The sequence below is a fragment of the Calliopsis andreniformis genome, chromosome 8, assembly GCF_051401765.1.
Source record: "Calliopsis andreniformis isolate RMS-2024a chromosome 8, iyCalAndr_principal, whole genome shotgun sequence".
Taxonomy (NCBI): Eukaryota; Metazoa; Arthropoda; class Insecta; order Hymenoptera; family Andrenidae; genus Calliopsis; species Calliopsis andreniformis.
The window spans coordinates 5,769,498-5,791,343 of record NC_135069.1 but is presented as its reverse complement, the minus strand read 5'-3'; the positions used below and the strand labels follow the sequence as shown (position 1 = coordinate 5,791,343).

Here is a 21,846-nt window from a genome sequence, read left to right as displayed (position 1 = left end):
CACAGCTCACTGGCGAATTTCTATACAGAAATATGTACGTATATGAGATCAGCTGACATTCTGGTAGCCCAATCTGAACGTCCTACTGAAGTGAAACTGGTTTGCTCTAAATAATTTGAAGATAGGGTGAATATAACAATCAGCTAATAATGAGGCAATGCACGTTGCGTTTTGAGAGGAGGAGAATGCTGCCTGTTTCGAAAAGGTCCAAAAGAGAATCGTATTGTCCTACATTATTGAATCGTATTGAAGCTTAATGAGCTCATTGTGCGCACGGAGCACAGTTCATCGAAGCGTGTCGGAGGCAGAGGAGGTCCGCTGATTTGACTGATGTGACGGGTGAATTGCCTGTGTCGAGGATCGAAATTTGATGGTTGCAATAAGGGTCCTTACCCTTTCTGAAGTCTGTGCTGATGATCTGTATTAATAGACTGCGAATATTTACGTAAACGTCATATGATTAACATATCTACAGATTTTCTTCATATCTGTATCTGAGATTTAAATGATCTCAACCAGAAATCCATTTCTTTTTCGAAATGAACAATAAGTTACTAAGTAATTGGAACAACAGGGAGACCTACTTACGATTAAGCATCGTGTGTCAAACAGAATGTAACCAATGGTAATTGAAGTGCTAGAATCGAGGCAATCGTGGCACACGACAAGAGAATTAGTTCGACGATGAATTGAATATCCTGTTGGCGAGCGCGTGTCTGTTGAGCAACGAGGATGTGAACTTCCTTTCGTACCATTGCTGTGACACTAATTCAAAGAACAAGATTTGTCCTGAGTCCGTTTAGAAAGTTCATCGCTATCTAATTGGCGGAAGGGGAGCACACGACCCTCTCTTCTGATTCAGTTTTTGTTTGACAAGTTCATTCAATAATACCTCACATACAGTGAAGCTTCTTTCGTGTCTCTCAATTTACATACAACAAAACACATGTTTCCAACATACATGTTATAAGCAACAGAGCCTGACTCAACCCTATCTCCGCCCTATATCCAGAAACTGAGTCGAATATTTGTCTGTCTGAGACCTATTCTTATAAACTTCGAGTCATCAAGAAGACGAGGGATTGTTTCTCTAGAGAACTCCATCCTTTCCTTCTTCACAGCATAACAATACGAAAGGCATACTTTCCTAATTCCTAATTTTCTATCAAACATGAATCCATCCTCTTCGAGGCGAAGTCAGTAAACTGTCTCTTAGAATATCCAGGAACTGTAGCCAGATTTTCAGGGAGGGTAGCTCCCCAGGTTGGCAGGGTTCAAACGAAAACACCAATAGGAGAAAGGGACGTTCGAATGGTACTCGCGTATCTTCTCAGCCGTGAATCGTAATCGCGAGGCTTCAAAAGATCCTCGAGGAGAGAAGACGAGCAAGAAAAGGGTTGAAGTTGCGCGTTGCGCACTTGCGGGGCTTCTCGCCGTGCAAAAAGTCGTGCATGCGTTCGGCGAAACATAATGTATCGCGAAACGATGGATGAGGCCCGCGCTGAAGACGGCTCGAAAAGGGCAACTCCTTGAAGAGGCAAGCGGCGTGACGGATACTTGTGCCCTCTTCTGGGATCCATTCTTCGAAATTCACCGGTTCCGCAGCCTGATTCGCTCTACCAGAAGAAGTGCGAGCTTGCTCGAACTTCTGCAAAGGTTTTTCTCCGCGTTGCAAGCGGCTAAGGAGGCGGAAGATGTTGACAGTTAATAATACGAGGAAAATAGATATTGAAATCATGATTTAGTTGAATATTAAAGTTAAGTTTCACTTATATAATAATTTTAGAGTTATATTATTATTGTTATTTTGTTATTTATTAAGATTCATTAATTGATTATCGAGTTCAGTTGCTTTATGAATTTAGTAAATGCATAATTTCGTTTTTATCATATTAGGTGATGTGCAATACCAATAATTAGGCTTGTGAAGAACATAGTGCTATTAGCATAGGTCTTTAACAGTGAGACAACAATTATTAGGAGAGCTACTATATTAATATTTAAATAAAGCATTAGAAAATGATGCTTTCTTCAACATAGCATGAATAGATGAATTTAATTTTTATGCATATCATGTTGCATAGAATTTCAGGATAATCTTGACTTTCTCAAGTAAAATATCAGACTTTATTATATATAATTCTGCAATTAATAGAGAAACAAATTAAATGACTGAATTTAAAAGTATATTATGATATTTGAAGCGACTACAGATACTTGAATTTGAACTATAATCACGTGACTACCGCGGCGCATGCTCGTAGTCGCGTAACGCTACTGCGCATGCTCGTTGTCACGTGACGCCATTGCGCATGTCCGATTGCGTTTCTGCCTCTTGCGTCTCGCTCGTTTGCGCGTCAAGATGAGCTCTCGAATTTTGTTTCTTTTTTCATATAATAAATATTTAATTCTTTGTTATTTAATTCAAATTCGATTTACATAGAATCAGTGTTTCAATTTTTTGTGTTTTCTTGTGAAAACTTCGAATATTGTGCCATGAAGGAAGGTTGTAAAGCAGGGAGACGCGCATGCGACATTTTTCACGTATACTACATGGTAATGCTCACGATTTTTATCATTAAATAATAATTTTGCATGACAGCATGTAAGTTCAGAGTCACGTAAATTCACACGCAGTAATGTGAAGAAGTGAGAATTAAATAAACCTTTACATTTTGCTTTGTATATTCAGCATATAAATAATGAGTGAAATTACAGTCTAGTAGGTTTGTGAATTTCTGATATTGATTATTTTTCACGTATCATATTTATTTGTATCACAGTTAAACATTATTATCAAATATACTTTTATGTGCTGTCATATAGCAATATCAATATTCTGACATTTAATTTCGCGTTGAATAATACGAAAAAGTGCAAATTCAATCAATCATGGAATTTTAATTTTGTATTATATATATAAGTGGAATAAGTATTAACATTATTCTTGTTCTGAGAATTTCTCGCACACAGGTTGCTATTATGCATAATTTCAACGTGATAAATTTAAATAATACTGTTCAATATAATTTTATGATTGCTTGAAGCAGTAGATATCAATATTTCAGTATTTAATTTTGCATGAAATAATTCGACGAAATGTGAATTCAATCAATCTTGACATTTTGATTAATCATCGTGGCATATAATTATTATTTTAGAATACAGTTTTATATTATACAAACTATTTCTCCTTCGCGATCGTGTATCACTGTAGATTTTACTTATTACAGTCGATCATCTTAATTAAAATTAGAACCATTTAATCTCTAGTTTCGTGCAATAAAAATTCGCAAAATATGCAAACCTTTAGAAACATGAAACTCTATTGGCATTGGACATAGTAATTGTCTTGAGTAACATAGATATATTAATTAAAATCGAAAAAATTTACTCTTGAACGAAGCAAACCTTTCCCATAGAAATATTATCAAAGGAAAATGTATTCTCAACGCAGAACATGTTTATAATATTACTAACAGCATTAATAATACTATTCTTCTCTACCATTAGACATCGTAGCGTTTATGTCGAATCCCATTACTGTATTATAAGTGGGTTACCAATAGAAATCGAAACCTCCAAGTTCCACCATTAAAATTTCATCCATTCAATTCATACCACGTAGGCTGTAGATATCGTATTCGACCATCCACTAAAAAAAAAAAGTAAAGAAACAGCTCCAATCAGAGGAAACGCGCCACATCGCGCAAAGGAGCAGTCAGCGAAAGAATGGCTGAAGGAGATCGCGGGGGGTGAAAGGGTCTGCCGTCACTTTAGTGGCAGCGCGGCCTGAAAGCGACCATTGAAACAGCTCGCAGCGAGCCTGACGAGCGCGAATCATTAATTGAAATTCCGTTACGCAAATGTTACACGTACGTTCCCTGTGCACGCGTCGACACGCAGATCTCGATCTTCTCGCGCGAGCGCCAGCTCCTATCGTTTTTATCCGCTAAATTAGCGGAACACGCGCTTAATTAGTAGCACACGTTCGCCAGCGTGCCAGCTCTAGCATGGCGAAACGACGAAAATAATTGGACCAGTCCACATTGTCGCAGACGTGAACGAAAACAGAGAGAAAAGGGGGCAGAGGCGAAAAACTAACGATACATTTGCTACATAAAACGACGATTATGAAACTAACGGGAATACCACGCACGAATGTGGCACAATCGGTGGCCCCATCGCTGGTCAATTATCGGCTGGCCTCGTTCCTCTAAGAGGGATATTCGCGAACGTCGAAACGATCGAATGTCGTTTTACAAAAGCCCGTGTAAACAATGTGGCTGGGAAGCGAGCAGGATTTTATTTCTGTCTCCGCGATTCTTCCATCCCCTTTCCCTCTATCCTTCTATGCACACGCTCTGCACGCTACTTTCGGGATCGTTCTTTCGAAGTTCACCGCAATCCCTGTGATGTCTGCCTGGCCTCGCGGACACAAGAGAAAATGCCACTTTTATGTCCCGCTTACTAATGCGTCTCGTAATAATTTCGTTTTTTTTGTCGACTGCCTTTTACGCGGCTCGCTTCCACGTCGCAGTTTCTAGCTGGCTCCTCGCCCTCTCTTTCGCGGAGGGATCGTGCATAGGGAGAGGAGAAAATTGCGAGGGAAAATCGGGCCAAAAGGGGGAGAGGATCGCGACAGGGGGATTGGTCTCGTGGAGGTCTAACCATGCGACGTTTTCTATGATTCGCAGAAACGACATGGACGTGCGGACAGAGAGGCCTCGAACCGCTGGGCGGATAGCACCGACCGGACGCGTTACCCCGACCATACATCAAACAGGTGGAGGAAGAAGAAAAGCGATACCGGTCCCGCCGCCGAGGGTGCCAACCCCCATGCCCACTGCCAACAACAACCAGCAGAAGTGAGTGAATTGTGTTATTCGTAGCTACTTTGTGGAATTGTATTTTGTGGATCGATATGGATATGTAATGAGGCTACACACGATCTTATATAACAAAGTTATGTAAATTTTTGGGAAACAGAAACGAGAGATGTTATAAGAATGTCTCTTTCCTGTTTTCTAAAAAGTTATGTAACTCGGAGAAAATATCATAGGTCAATGTTTGAAGTCTCGTTGAAAACGAGAGACATCAAATTTGAAATCTAGTGCAAAACGAGATCTGGAAAAATGTATTAGGTCCCTGACAGTAGTTTGTATTTGCAAAAGATTCGGGTAAAAAAGACTTTCTCTTTCTTAATCTTTGGAAAAGTTCAATTCATGAGCGAAAAAGTGGAAGCTTTGTCCTTTAAAGTGAGCTTAGGTTCAGTATGACTTTTTTTCACACAATGACAGCAGCTCAAATATTGTTAATTTCTCAGTCCAAAATTAGTGATCCTTTAATTTTGTTAAAACAAAATCTGTACGAACTTTGTTTTATGTGTATGCTTTAACCATCAAATAACTAAAGCTCAACTTCTAAAGCGACCTATTTACCAAATTTTCTACTGCATTGAGTAAATCCCAGCGCAAGCTCAACCATTTCTCAGATTCTGCATACTAGTCAATAGTTCAATCTCAAAGTGAAACTGCTTCGAACTGTACGAACTATATCACAGACAACAGCGTGCTTAAAGCCGTCATGGCTCCAGCAACTATCAGCGCATATATGTATCCCGACTTTTGGTAGTTAGAAGCTGCGATATTCGCGTCAGCCCCCTTTGCAACATTTTAGTTGATGATGTAGCATTCGAATGCGATTCCACATCGAACGTAACGGGACAGACGCTATTAAGTAAGTGGGATTAGGCGCGCGGAGTTTGGTCTCAACTGATCAAAGTTTGCCTAGACCCTGCCGGTCACTCCCCCGTCCAATTCCAAGATGTTCTCAGCTATACATATAGACTGTTTCGCGTAGTTTCGAGGTGGGAGATAGCTTGGAATTCTGTACCCGTTTAATTACATTAAACGTGCGATTGTGGAAACGTTTGGTTACGGTGTTTGAGCCTGTCAGCTTCTAACAGTAAGTTTCAGATTCTAAGACGAGTCGAGAATCTCAGTTTACCGACAAAGGGAACAATTATCGTAGTAGGAGGGTAACGAGAAAGTTTTATAGCGAAATAAATAGCATTTTTCTCTGTGTTACTAAATAGCAAAGTGACTCAACTCTATCTTTAGATGGGACCTGCGACTTTATCTTTGCGGTTTAGGGGATTTCGCGCGGGTTTCCGGTTCTATCAGCCACTAGAGCCAGGATAGGCTTCATTAAGTACGCCCTGGCGAAACACGTGGGGTTCTGGCCGCCTGATTAAAGTTCGCGAAACGTTGGTTTAACGAGAGCCACTTTGCTGATCTCTTCGGCCAATCTACTTCGACCACACTCTGAATTTCACTGGAACAAGATTTTAGGGTAGCTTTTATTCTCGTAGTTGCTCGGGGATGTTCAAACTTGAATTTACCATTGGAAATTTTAGACGCTCAAATATTGAACTCTCAAACTTTTTAATATTCAAACTTGTCTTTTTATGTATGGTTTTGGACAACAGGTGTCAGAAATTTAAGAAAGCAATTCTATGTGTTCAAATAAAAAGATGTTCATGAATAACAAAATTGTGTGAAGCTTCGTTTCAGAGTTGTCAAGTACTGAGGCGAAACCTAAAATTCGCCCGATAATGTGTCTGACTAGAGACGGGACTTATTCTACTGAATTCGCTGTGCCTGACTTAGAAGCGTAGGACTTATTCTACTGACTTCAATATGTCTGCTCTAACTAGTACATGTTGGAAGTAGAATAAGTCTCAGTTCAGACAGACACTTCACGCAATTTTTATTTTATTTTAACAGGTATAATTATTCCATAAAATTTCTGGTACCTATTGTCGAATATTCTGTATACTTGTTTCAATTTTCTGAATTTTAATTCTTGCCAAACTCTGTTTGAACTTCAGAGAGACTTTACCCTGCTTTAACAAATATTAACCCTTAACTGTTCCGAGTGCAATATTTTTCCAAATTTTATTATCAATACATTTCACAAATAATAATCGATAACACTAGTTGCAAAGTGATACACGAACCAATGTGACTTAAAAGAAGCTTACTTGGACACTGAAAAACCAATCTGTCAGTAGTAAAGAAAACTATCAGCTAATATATACAGGATGACCCATTTGAAGTTTCGCACATCTCCTACACTATATCTAGTTTGAAAAAATACTTCAAATAAAACTCACCTTGTCTCGGAGGAGCTATCTTAATGGTCACAATTTTTCTCCACGTGGACGTTCTATTTAAAACATTTTTTTAAACGAGCTATAGTTTAGGTGATAATTACATGCAAAACTTCAAATGGGTCATCTTGTATAATTCCTATGATTGTGCAGGACACCACAAGAGCAGTTAATCGTTAACAACATTAACCAAAAAAGCAGCCATTACCATCGTCCTCTAAGTCCACTCCGAAACACCTCTCCACAAAACTCGCGCCAGCAAAGCACATAAAGCACATAAAGCACTGGCGAAGCACTTAGCATGCAGCTTCTGTTTCCTCCCCGATTCAAGCCACGTAGAGGACTTAACTGAGTGTCCGTTGAGCAACCGACGAATTCATTTCCCAGACGTCCTATATTCCCTCCTACCGTGTCTGCGACTTGAAACGTCTCTAGGACAAGATCCCCGCGCTCTCAGCTGGCTTAACGATCGCGATAACTCCCGACGCCGCGCAAATTGGCTCGACGCTTATCGCGGCGAGACGCGAGCCCTTGATCGGCGTCGACGCCGCTTGAATTTCACCGGCGGCCCATTCGCGAGCTTTTTCTATGCGAGCCTCGCGATTATGCATATTTAAAATATTACGAAGGGGTCGGTTAATTGTGCCCGCGCGCCGCGCCGCTCGGATACTTGCCTCTGCTGGGACTGTTACTAGGGGAGGGTGGACGGGAGGGGAAATAAAAATTCAGTAATTCAGCGTGTGTCGGTATCGCGGCGGTGGCGATCGATGGTCGGCTGGTTGTTCAAATTTTTAACGAGTCTCTCCCGCGGCACCGCGAAATTAATTACTTAACGGCTGGAGTTTTTTCCACGGTTGGAAATGAAACCTACGCTCTCTCCATTTCCGCGGCGCTCATTCTCTTTTCCTCCGCCTACGCATCGCCGCCGCTTTTGTGCCGCCGACGATACACGCGGATACATCATTAGAGCGCGATAAGTGTCGTTGCTTGTCGAACGACGACTAGTCAATGATCTCCATACTTTTGTTTGCGTTTGGAGAAGTATTACTGGTTGTTGCTGACGTCTTTATTGGAGGGCATAGAAGCTTGGTAGACTGATGAGTTATTCAATCCTTCCGCTCTGTTCGGGTAACTAATGCTGTTCGAATGCAAGAGTAATTTGATTCGGTTGTATCGTGTAGAATGGGGGGAATGTTATTATGCTTCGATAGGAGGCTGTAGGTTTTCAGCGATATGTGTTAGTAAAAGTTAGAGGGTTTGTGGGAGTTGAATTAAATAATAAAGAATATTTATCCAGACGTATGCAATATACGAGGAGTGGAGATGAGGATGCACATTATGTAGACTACGTAGATTTTCAATTTTAAATAATCAAATACTTAATTATTCAATTACTCCTTTAGCTACATTTTTTTATCTTTACTAGGTACTCAAATATTTATACTTTCAAGTTTTATATATTCGAATTTTTAAACAGTCAATGTATTCAAATATTCAAATTTTCAAATTCTTAAGTCCTCAAAACCTTCTGACTGAGTTAACTACTATATCAGTATCTAAGAAAGGACATCACTTTAATTTCAGCTTCCGATTTAAATGAAACTTGGTATACGAGTAGAGCATGGAAAAATAAATAAAAAAAAATAAATAAACACGTGTTTTTTAAACTACTAATATGCATATTTAGAGGATGGAAACCACCTGCAAAGACGGGGTGGAAAATAATAGAGGTAGAAAAAATGTTGAATATACAAACTACGTGGTTCTTTACAAAAATGTAATTTTCCATCTGAATTTTGAAGATAATATTCACCCCTGCACATGAATATCAACAGCTAAAAAGAAATACGTGTCTAATATTTCCTCGATGCAATACTGGTATACCAAGTTTCATCAAAATCTGAAGATGACACTAAAGTGATGTCCTTTCTATGTGAATAGTGTCCAAGGGTTGAAGAGTGTAACATAAGCGATTTTAGTAAACACTCTTGATTTTACGAATAGAAGGAAGTGAACGTCATTGAACTCGCCTCGTCGCGATTCTCGCGTGAATATTCGACGAACGGTCTGCGAGGGGTTCTTAATCCGCGACTGCTGGACTAACGAGAGAAGGGACGGGCGAAAAGGGGAAAGACCGAGGAGGGAGATTAGAGATCCACAAGTTATCTCGAAAAGTGGTTTTCGTCGTTGCGCGAGCGGCCTTAAGCGGCTTAGGCACGTTCGCGTGATTTCGGTGCGTGTCCCGCGCGACTTTAATGTGCCGCGGATGAATCTGCATTCGATTAATTAGAGGCTCCAGTCTGCCGACGCAACCATCTTCTATAGGTTAGGGAATTTAAGATCGGGGGAAAGGTGTGGGGGAATATCTCTTAAGTCTTGGTTTTACAGGGTTTTTGGACTTCTTGAGCGTTAAAGAATTTTATACAGTATTTATTTACTATAAGCTCGCGATTTTATCGTTGGGTCCATGAGGAAAGATTAAGTTTCTGGGATTGGTACCTCATTTTTTATTCAGGGAAAATTAACGAGAGCTCTTTTTTTATTGATAGAAATGAGTTTTAGTCCATTTCGTTCCATTAGTCACTTAATTAGAACTTAGAGGAAAGAAGGATATATAGGGAGCATTTGCAATTTTTTTTAAGAAAAATTTGTTGCAAAATCAACATGACGGTTTATCGACAATTTCAACCTTATTCCAATAAATAAAAGTAACTAATCTTGCACATATTATTCTCAAGAAAATATTCCCTCTTCTACATCATTCTTTCCTCTAACAACCAGAGGACACTCACGTACTAAAAATATTAAAATCGCCCATGGAAAATGTTTTTTTATACACTTTTCGTACATATCACGCACCGAAAAATAATAGCCAGAATAATGAGCGCCCAGTCGAGATAAAAATCGCTTAAATTCCATTCGTTTCCCCCTAATTACCTCTCAGACCTATCAGCGCCTCCCCAATTCCCATGGTTTCGAGTTTCTTCGTGGCTCTCGTTCCCGGAAAATAGCACGAGTCCCAGCTCCCTTGTCTGGACCCGATCGAGCTCCATTGAACGAGGCTCCCGGTTGAAATCCAGCGGCTCCTCGGAGCGCGGTACTTTCGGGGAAAGTTTGGAGCCCAATGATCGCGGGAAGCGGGCCAATTATCCAAAATAGCGGCGACCTGGCGAATTTTTCGCCGGGGGATTTTAATTAATTAGCGACGCGCGCTCGATCCTTTGGTCAGAGCACGCGAGCGCCGATGCGCGGCCGCGAACGACCAGCCAAAGGTTCATTAGATCCTTGCACGGGCTGAAATTCTGTCGACCACAGGGCAAATAGTTCGGCCGCGCTTTATGTAAAGCAGCGACTGCTGCCTTTGTATCAAAGAGAGAGGCTGCCCGTATGTATTCATTAGGCGGTATTTAGCATAGTTCCAATGAGCAACGGGAGACCCCCTGGTTCCTAGATACTGGGTGTCGCGTAATAAGTGGGCAATACTTTGGGGGTTGATTCAGAATCTAAAAATAATGAAGAAAGTTCATGTGAGCACATGCCCTATTTGACATGTGCTTAAAAAAAGCTTAATCTTGAAAAAAATGTACTTGGGTTAGTCTGGATTTCAGGCATAAATAATATATGGATTCTGCACCTTTCTGCATTTTGAAATTTTTCATAAATGCATAAAGATCAGCAGTCTACTATGTAATCGTCAGAACACAAGACTCGCTGCATCTCGTGAACAAGATCAAATAGAACATATGTCTGTATAAACTTTTTTCATTGCTTTTGGATGCAGAATTAGCTTCTTAAGTACTGCTCAGTTATTATACAAGACACTGTGTATAATGTGCGGCGAAGATCGCGTCGCGAGCGTATTTCGTGCGCTGCATGTGCGCGAAGGATTGTCGATGAGCATCGGAATCACGGCGCGAGGCATCGTGGGCCAGAACGCCGCGGGTCGTGCGACCAAAACAGCCGTTTAATTATTCCGAGCCGCCTCGTTATAAGGCGAACGTAAAGCTACCTTGGCCGCCAACCGTGTTTGGAAGCCACGGAAATTTCGCGGAAACGCAAACTTGCTCGTTATGCACCTTCTTTTTTCACCTCTCGTGAGATCGTTAATGGGAAAATAGGCTGGGGCCTTGATTGGCGAGGCAGGATTTTAGAGATCATGGAATTTTGGATGGGGTGCTTGAAGAGAGGAATTGGTACTCATTAGGGATATATTCTGATATCTAGTGATTTGCAGTTTCGTTCACGAGTGTTGAGAATCTTAATCCCCTTTTTTTAAGTATGTGATTCTATTTTTTTATATTTGAGGTAGTAAAATGGTGGATAAATTTTTAATAAAATTTTTAACTTGGTAGTATTGGTATACTTGATACTGTGAGTATTTAAATATTGAAATATTTAAATTTTTGAATATTGGAAAAGATATTTATGAATCTGAATACTTTATAGTGTTTCAAATTGTAGCTACAGTTAGGAATTTCTGTTTCTTTGCTATACGTACAGTATGAACAGTTTTGGTAATGCATAATTACCCAACCAATTTCGAAAACATGATACACTTTCCTCCCACCTTGCAAATCTACTTCGCTCTTCCAGGCTCCAAATTTCCCCAATTCAAGTTAAGGAAACTTAGAGGTCCATCCTAAGCTCTTAGATCCCCATCAACTCCAAGAGGGGGCTAATTAACGAATATCGATAACATCGATTCTGCATTAGCCGAAGGGGGTCTAAATGGAGGCAGAGGACAAAGATGAACGACGTCGCCAGCTTTGGTCCCGAACGAAGGAGGCTGCAAACTGGAGCAAACTGTTCCAGGCAATGGGTTCCTACTTCGAGACACTGACCGCTTGCGTTTCGTCCACTGGAAAAAGTTCGGCTTGTTTGTTGGTTAATGAGGCGATCGACAGGCAGCCTTTATTACAGTATACTCTGACAAACGAGACGGAATTTGTATCCAGGTTTTTCGACAGAGCTCTCGTTCCTCTTCCGTCAAAGGATCAAAGCGCCACTCGGTCCGTCCGAGGACCACTGGTGTACACATTTTTTGAGCGAGTTCATTCGAATACCCGCTGGTCTCTGCTTAAGCTGAAGCGCAGGAAGAGATAAAGGGAGGAAACGTGCAAAGAAAAATCGATTTGTCTGCCCATGCCACTAGTTGTTTATGTGAAGTCCACGTACGAGGGAGTCAGAGTTAATCTGCAGGTTTGATTTTTGAGGGACGACTTCTGCGGATATGGGTGAAAAAGTTGGAGTGTAAATATTCATCTGGTCTAGGTTTCACTATGAAAAGCGGCAAAGTCTTGCTTGTCTGTTTAGTTCGTTTAGCTCCCTTTTAGGTCGTGTCTAATAGACTGCGTTTCCCTGCTTACTTTTAACGAGATTTGTTTTTCACGGGGCTTCTGCGCTACGATCCCATCGACGATTTACTTGTTCGTTCCTCGAGTGCTCGCGGGCTCATTAGCGACGGAGGCCCTCTTTGTAAATAATTCCTGCTGGACCTAACGATTCCGTTTGAATAATTCAACCCCCTGTTGGTAGGATTTCTTTGTGGCTGCTGGGTCCCGCTGAAATTCGATATCCTGTCTTCGGTTATCAATAAGTGATCAAAGAATTACTCTGTGGGCTGGGTATCACGATCTCATCCATTATTGACACTTTGACGGTCGTATTATGTGGGTTACGCTGATATTCATTGATCTGCTTAAGCGTGGTGAGTGGAGTGATCAAGGGGAAAAAGTCTTATAGAGGGTGCTCTATCTAGGTAATTAAACGTGGTCAAGAAATTGTAGAATTTTCTTTGTATTCTCCAACACAATCTTATGCAGTACCTCGAAATAAAAAACAGCTTAGTCAACCCCTATCAAAGCTAGAAAGGATACTGTAATCTAGAAGCTACACTCACACTTATGTCCCTAAATCTAAGCAGCACCCCATTAGAATTGCTTAAAAATCTTCTTAGCAGAGATTTTACTTCCCCAGAAAAGGTCCCCATCATCTCTATACACTTAATATATCCATTATCACGTCAGCAACCTAACCCATTCCAGCTTAAGAAATTTCAAAAATGTCTATTCTCCAAGTAGACTTAATTCCCTCTATCTTCTAACACAGTCCTATCACACAAAACCACGAAATAGAAAGCAGCTTAGTCAACCCCCATCAAATCTATAAAAAATCCTCTAAAATCTATATCCCTAAACCTAAGCAACCCCTCAAGAAAAGTGCTAAAATATCTCCCTGACAGGAATCTACTTCCCCAGAAAAGGTCCCCGTAATCTGTTTACACTTAATATATTCATTATCGCGTCATCGTGTATGGCGGGGTTTGATTTCTTGACGCGTGCAAATGCATCGCGATGGGAAGCGAGGGCGACGAGGGCGACCTTTGACGGGGATCTGTAAGCGCGCGCGAACGCGCCATCTCGAAGCACGTCGAGCGATCTAATGAGGCGGATTTCACGGGATCGGCGTCGAATGGGGTGGAACCGTGGATCTTCCTATGGGAACTCAGCGGCGTATGAGCCGATCGGCGGGCTATTGGGAGGGCGAAATGCACGAGCGAAAATGGTGAGAGGGTTGCCAGTCGGCGTCGAGGGTGGGCGTACGCGGAAAACTGGGGTCAAAAGCCCGCAGAAATTTTCAACAAAGCCGCTCATTGTGTTGGCGAGCTGCGAAAGGGGTGGCAACCCGCGTATATAATGTTCGCGAGCGGGCGACGCACGCGTCTCTTCTCTCCTCCACGTTTACGCACCGGTTGCGTGCGTACCTGTCGTAAAAATAGCAGGGCAGGTGAACCGCTTCGAACACCATTTCCACGTGCGCCTCTTTCCCCATTTTTCCGTAACACACTGCCAGGACTTCGATTGTCACTCGCACGGCACGCTCGACTTTGATGGAGCCGAGCGTTTTTCGATCGCCGAAGCTGCCTCGTTCCGCTCCGCTAACTTGACAAGCGAATTTCTCGACAGTTTTCTGGGGGATGATTGCTGTTCGAGTAGGTGAAAATTCGGGGGGGACACATGTTGAATATTTAATTATAGCGCAAGAGGGTGAATGATGTGCAAGGTATATTTTCACGCGACAGCAAGTCATGACACTGGGCAAGAATGTACAGTAGCATTAAATTTCACTGTCATGTCTAGTTTTTGCGACGATGAAAATGATGACATTTACTGTCATGACTGTAAAAGTTAGGATTTAGGGTTGTCACTCGTAGAGACACCAGGTCAGTTTTTATGAAAAAGAAAGAAAGAAATGTAGGAAAATGTAGGAAAATGTAGTGGTTTTTATTTGAGGGATAATTTTTGATAATATCGAATTTGGAAAATCACTATCTGTGTATGTAATTAGGTTTCGTTGAACGATGTAAAACATCTGCCATATTTGTTAGCAATGTTAATAAATAGTAGCGGTATTGAAAATTTGGATCAATTAGTGCATAGTATCAATTATGCATCCACATATTTGAATAATCAAACTACATTACCTAGGATACATGCACCCCTAATTAGACAAGCACACTGTTGTATACTGCAGGGATTTTCGAAATTGAAATTTCAGCAGTTCTATAATTACTAATTAACATAATAAAATGTTGAGAAAAAGATCTCAATCACAAATTGCTTTTTCATATAGAATTACCTCGAACCTCTTGACACATATTAGCTGATCACTTCAAAATATTTTATAATTCCACTCATTCTAATAAGTTTACCCATTCAGTGTATAATTTGAAATTTATCAGACATCCAGACAATTAATCAGAGTTTTCATTTTCTCTCTAAAAAGTTTCGTGTCAATGTATCGTATTCTTATTGACAGGAAATCTAATGTAGGACACTTTCGACTCACAACAAAAAGTCTTATGTACCCATCCCAAGAAGCTGACTGCTCATCAAAACATTGAGCTTGTTAAATTTTTACCCACATACTTCAATATAAATTATCAATCCCCCATCGAAGGGACATAAAAACGGAGGCACAGTGACGCGTCAAGCCCTTTGACACGCGATTTTTGAAAGACACTGTTTGACGGCTAGTCGCTGATCCGTGCACCCTCGTTACCATCGGAAGCGCCTCGGATCGACGAGCCCACCGATTCCAACCCTTTCCGTGGTTTTTCCACGCGTCGCCCCCTTCTCCTCTTCTCACCCTCTGTCGCGCTTTTCGGGGCTTTAGAAAGCTGTGAACGCGTGATAATCGAGGGCCTCGCTTCGATTGCCGCGTTCTCGCACCTTTGTCGACTGTCGAACCGTTATGCTATAACGAGTCAGCGACGGTTAAGGTGGTTAAAGTGCCTGCTGGTTAAAGGGGTCCTCTGTCTGTCTATCCGTCCAGGATCATCCACTTGTCGTTGCGCGGCTCCGCGTCAGCCAGGCCACCCTGGCCTCTTCTATCCCCAGACGAAATAATATCGATAGCACTTTACACGCTTCCTCTTCTCCTGTAGCTCTCCTACTCGCTTGTAATGTTTCACCAGCGCGTAGCAATTTAGCGGAGCTGCACGTTTCCCATGGAACCAAAGCTGTTCCGTCTGCAACGTTGTTGCGAGATCGATCGCGGCGAAAAGACACGACAGATTTATGCACGACAAGCCTAGGCTACTGAGATCTTGCGTAGCGCTCTTTGGAACTTAATTAACAGAATTCAATCGATTAGAGATTTACGAGATCAGCCAGTCTGTTTTATCGGCACGCGATATATACCGAGTGTCGCGATCAGAAGCTATGTTCTATCTCGATCTGGTGGCAGCTTGGGGAAACTTCGACGTCGGGACGCCTGGCGCTTCCTGGCGTCTCCGGTGGTGGGCGCCACGGTACGGTTGTGGGGTTGCTTCGCGGGGTTTATAGTCGCTGGGGCTGAGATTCGAGTTGGGGATGGAATGGGGGCAGAGGAAGAAAACTGCGGTGTATCGATGTGACTTCCATTGATATTAGTAATTACATTAGTGATACATTGGTAGTGAAATGAGAAAATTTTCCTTCCTTTTCTTTGTAGGCTTTGAACTAGTTTAGAAAAATTCTGCGATATTTGCAAAGGCTCTACTATGTTCAAGTTAAATATTGCCAACTGTATTCCTGAAGAAATCCTTCTGCCATCAGTTCCCAAGTTTGCCTTGAGTTAACCCTTTGCAGATAGTTGTCTTTTTCAAGGGTATAAAATGAGTGAAAAATTAGATCATGCAAATGCAAAGGGTTAACACATTCGAGGTCCATGACCCATTCGTTGGGTCAGGGGAGACAGCTCTCCTCATCAACCTAGGCTGCAACACTTCACTCACTTTTGTACTTAGAAAACTGTTGTCAGCCTATGAGAAGTATACTTGCCAGAACACGGTACCAAACATCTCGCTAACATCCCCCACCACACTGAAACTTTAATACATTTAACCGCTGAATATCGTCGAATAAATCGATCGCGAGGCCGCAAGCCAAAGCCAGATTTCCCATCTGCCAGCTGACCGCTCGAGCCAATTGAGCCGTCCAGCTCCCGTCGACAGCCTCTGTCACCCCGAGCCTTAACACACAGCACCCTCATTTCCTCCAGCATCGCTCGAATCGCGATCTTATACCGTGGCGGAAAGAAATTACCAGATGCTGTTCGAGGCGTTGATGGACGCGTCGAGACGTCGCGGCGGGACGCGAATTTATGACTCTCAATCTCCGCTCGGTAGTTACTCTCCTCAGACACTAGTCGAAGCGCGACCGTGGAATCGCGTCGCAATTATCCGCATGGTGAATAGTTTATCAGGCGTGGGTCGTTAACCTAATGGAAACGGCGTTAAGGCGAGGATCGATATGGTGCACTTCGTCGCCGACATCCTTCGCCGAGGCCAATCGCGAGAAAACGGTAGCCGAGGGAGCCTGTTCCGAGAGGGCGGAGGGAAATCCGCGGCGGCTCTAATAGCGCGTGAATACATTTAATGGAGCCCATTTGAATTATAATGGGCCGATAGGCGGAAAGAGATGGGAGAGAGGCAGCGATTGGCAGTTGCCATCCGAGGGATATCCAGACTTGTTTCTCGTTGCCCTAATCTGTTTTCGAGATTAGAAACCGGTACCAGGGGCGACCTGGTCCCGTTATTGAGCCATTGCTGGCTTTTAGAGGCCCGTGAGATCACGATCGCGAGCTGACTAAGTGTTTTCGATCGCTGGGAATGGGGAACGTTGCGTTCGATGCGCGAGAATCGACGCCTCGAGGATCGTGTCACTGTCGAACGTGGATTATGGTAATTCGTCCTCAGAGAGGCATGCGAACGCGGAAACGCGATCGAGTGGCCGATTCGCGAATGGACCTAGGCGTAAGTGTCACCTGGAGATACGTGAGGCCTTTTTTATGTCCCTGCCAAGCGTTATAAAACGCCTCGGTGAGTTTTTATCGATGCTAATTCCAGCGAAGTACCAGGGATGACTTTACGATGGGGCTTGCGGCTCGCGATGAATTCGAGATCTCTTGACAGAGTAAGAACACCGGGATGTCTCTTGGACTGAATTCGTGGTGACCGAAGGCCGTGGCGCTCGTTAATCCGCGATGAAACGAATGAGAATGCTGGAGAATGCGTAGAGGGTGTTGCAAAATTTTGGGACAGTTTTCTGTGATCGATGATGGACTTTGAACTAATGAAGAAAATTTGTGCATATTCAAATATTCAAGAAGCTGAGGATTCAGACTATAAACAGATAGAAATGCTAAAATGAAGTTATTGATGTTTCTTGTAAAATTTGCAAGTGTACTTTAATAGCCCTGAGTTTAATAGAATCAGGAAGAGTCTACTTTGTAGATTTAACAAAGTTGCTCTCACTGTAGTCAAGCTACATCTGTTACTTTTACAAAAGTCTACCCTCCTTAAATCTACTTAGTAAACTGATGCAAGGTCTGCATAATCATTTTATTCCTCTGTAGAATTAATATCAGTTTTTCCAAATTTAACAATATTTAACAGTATTCGCGTTTCCCAATTTTTCTAGTTTTGAGATATTTGTAGAAATACTTGAATAATATGTGTACTGTCTGTTTGTAACACCGTATACTTCTGATGCTAGTCACAGGACAGTTTCTGAACGAGGCAGTAGCGTTGCAATCGATAACGTAAATGTAGCCGAGCCTCGTCACCGCTATGGGCTACGATGGTCGTTAACGCCGTCGAACATAATTATTTATAATTTATTTAATATCCATGTTTTAACGATGTTAATTACATGGGGGAGGACGGGCAGCGTCGCCTGGCGTAATCACCCCTCGTCGCTCGAATCTGTAGCTACCTTTAAAACACACCCCCAACCCTCTTCTTCCACGGTGTCTTGATAATGACTTCGTTCCACTTCGGCACCGTGACAATTGTTGCCGCTTACTGTGCCTCCGTTGCTCGTCGCTGCGCTGCTTCTTTCACAGCGATTTCATCGTCGCGAACGTTACATCAGGAAAGGGCAGCCTAGCGACTAGTTAAAAGTGTTGGTGAAAATAATTAATAAAATCGAATGAAGAATTTGGAGAGTATGATTAATGTTGATGTTGAGTTGGGATTTCACTCACCGTAGATGTTGCAATATTTAAATTTATAATTCTGTCTGCATTAGGTTTAGATTTCCTGTTTATTAATTCATCTTTTGATTAATCTGTGACTTAATTGCGATTTTAGCGATGGTTTAAGGAATAATGCATTAGTCAGCAGACTGGTTTTCAGTAGGGGAGTAATACCCAGGTATTACGTTCACGTTTTAATGAGTCGCAAAATTCATCAACCTGAATAAATATTATAATAGTTATTGATGTTTCGTGCGCGTTAATGTATCAAAAGATTTGAAGACTTGAATATTTCCATATTTCAATCTTTAAATATTTGAACATCTGATGATTTCAATATTTAAGTGCTTTAGTATTTGATGTCATTTAAAATTTTAATAATTTGAATATTTAAAGAATTGATCATTCAAGAATTTGCGTATTTAATTTAAAAATTTGAAAATCCGAAATTTGAATAATTTGAATATTCAAACATTTTATCTGTGAAACTTTCCTCATCAAATCCAGCACTCCAACCACCAGAGCCACCTCTAACGTCACCTACTCACCCCCATATTCTCATGCCCCATCCTCTGCAATATTTCCCACTTGTCATAAATCCTCGTCGCAATTTAAGAACCATCGACGCAACAGAATAGCATGCTCAATTTCCAGCCTTCACTAAGATAGCGTGTTTATTTCGACGCGCGAGTAACAAGACGGCGTGAAATTCACGCGAGTCGTCTTCGCGTTGCATCGACGCGCGTCGCTCGTCTTAGTTATCTATAATGACGGTGAATTACCACCCTATCTGCCGTGTCCCCTTGACTGCGCTGAGGAACGACGATGAACGGAGACGCGTGGGTGGCTGAGGTAACCATGGGTCCTCCGTACAGGTTCCTCTCTCGGCCAATGTTCGGCCGAGGACGAACGATCCTCGAGCAAGGGTCACGTAGAGGCGCACACGTGTCTGGTAAATCGGCGGGCGAGCAACGATCCCCTATGAATAATCGACACTCTGCTCAATCGCGTTTACTTAGCTCGGTGGGTGTACAAGTGGGTGGAGGACGTGGATCGCAGGATTATTCTGTCCGTGGTGGACGTCCCGTTTCGAGGATCATCCTGCATTGTCTCGATCGTGGGATAACTCTCGAACGTAGCAAAAATTCCCTGATTCCTCAAAAATCCCCTGGTTCGATGGGGTCAATTCGCAATCAAGAGTTTCGTATTTCAATTCGAGCCTCGCCTTTGCATCGACTCCATCTGATAAGATTGCAGCGTTGCAGTAACTTCCGTCAGCGTAGGGAGATAGTAAAGTGCAAGTGAAGCTGGGACAAGGTACTCCGACTTGGGCTAGAGTTGTGTCGAATGGTAAAAGTTTGGGTTGGGATTGGGAAATACCTTTGGAACTGTCTGGTCTATGAAGGCGATGCAAATGGATCAGATAAGGCTGCTTTTAATAGATTTTTCCTGCTTATTTTATGGTACTTTGTACAAGAAGGTTCTTCTTAGTATTACGTGAGCGTTAAGAGACGTAGAAACCAGAACACAAGATGAGAATATTGAAAATTTAAAAAATTTCAGAAGTTACGTATCCAAAAATTGTAATAAAATTTTAAATACTAGAAAAATTGAAAATCAGAGTATTTCCAAATTACCGAAGTCTTATTGAAAAATAAATTTTTGTTTAATGCAAAAAATATATATATATTTTTATATTCAGTATGTATCAAGGTTTTTTCACCATCAAATTACACTGTAGGCTAATCACACATACAGTGTGAACCTAATGAGTACTCCTACGCGAACATAACTATTTCATGCCTACATGCGTCTCAATCCAGAATTATCTGAACACTCTGCACAGAATCCAGAAAAATGGCGGCAGAAAAGTATGCAACGCGAGTGTAAGTGTTTCCCTCCATCCAGCAGCGATCGCTCCGTTACAGCACCGATAGCTTCTCATTCCCCGGCATCACGCTGTACGACTGGTTGCACAAGACGTATTGTAAAATTCCGTGATTTATCTAGCGGAGCATCGACTTTCCCGCTCTCCTGGATCGAAATAAATTCCGCGCGACGGGATTCGTTACGGCGGCGTATCGGCGTGATCGGCAGAAATATTCGCGCGATCGGCTTTCGCCGTATTTATTACGCTCTCTCCCCCTTTCTCCTTCCTCCCCTCGCCGCTCCTTTCGTTTTGTTTCTGTCGAACAGAAAACTGGATCAACCGTGTAACCCGGGTTGTTTCCTAACGAGCGTCGCGCAGCCGCGTCAAGCGAGCAAATAGACACGCACGAGCTTATCCGCCGCGAATCCTTTCGATCCGCGAGCGTGTCTGGTTCGTTATCGGTCGCAACGCTCGGTTACATCTTTTAACGAACGTGTAACGAATGTTTTGAACGATACGCCGGCTGATAAGGGAGCTAATGAAATTGTTGAGACCAGTGACACGGATTGAGTTAACGAGGCGGACGTGATTCTCCAGATTAAGGGCTCCTCCTGCACGTCACCGTCTTCCGTTCTCTCCTTTCGACGCAGATAAACTCCAATTTCTAATTGGAGGTTTTGTTTGGCCTCGCCGATGATTGACTCTATCATTCGCGTGATGTAGAGGGATGAGAGATGGATGCTTTAATGGTTCTGTAAGATGTATTACCTTTACTTGATAGTAACGCAGGAGTTGTCGAGAGGGACGAGTTTATAGAGAGTAGGATTTGTTTTTTTGAGATGTAATTATGGTACTTGTCATATTAAATGTGAGAATAATTTTAAGAAATAAGGAGATTGAGTCTATGGTAATACTGTAGGTATAGAGTTACTTGGAGAAATTTCCTGATCAAGGCAAGTGTATATGGAATATATACTGTATTACACTTTAGATATAGGTTTGTAATCTAGACAAGTTTAGAATATTAAGCATTCGTAGGTACGTACTGGATGTTCGACAACAGGTGTCAGAAATTTTAAGGGTTGCTTTTGGCTCTCAAAATAGCATGAAAATCAAGTCTAACAAAATTGTGTTTCTATTTCTATTTCATGGTTATAAATTGTTGAGAAAACTCCCCAAATTCGAAGAGGACATGCCTTACTTGGGACTTATTCTACTGACTTTCCTGTGCAGGGCTGGCTAGCGCGCGTCGGAAGTAGAATAAGTCCTAAGTCAGACATGT

General features: G+C 42.1%; 1 protein-coding gene across 1 annotated transcript in view; it reads left to right on the top strand.

The window, feature by feature from the left end:
- Positions 1–4,704: 4,704 nt before the first annotated feature.
- Positions 4,705–21,846, top strand: part of LOC143182349 (uncharacterized) — a 302,950-nt gene continuing 285,808 nt past the window's right edge. The window contains exon 1 of the mRNA XM_076383302.1: positions 4,705–4,868. Within this exon, the coding sequence (XP_076239417.1) occupies positions 4,705–4,868 (164 nt within the window). The remainder of the gene's footprint in view (positions 4,869–21,846) is intronic.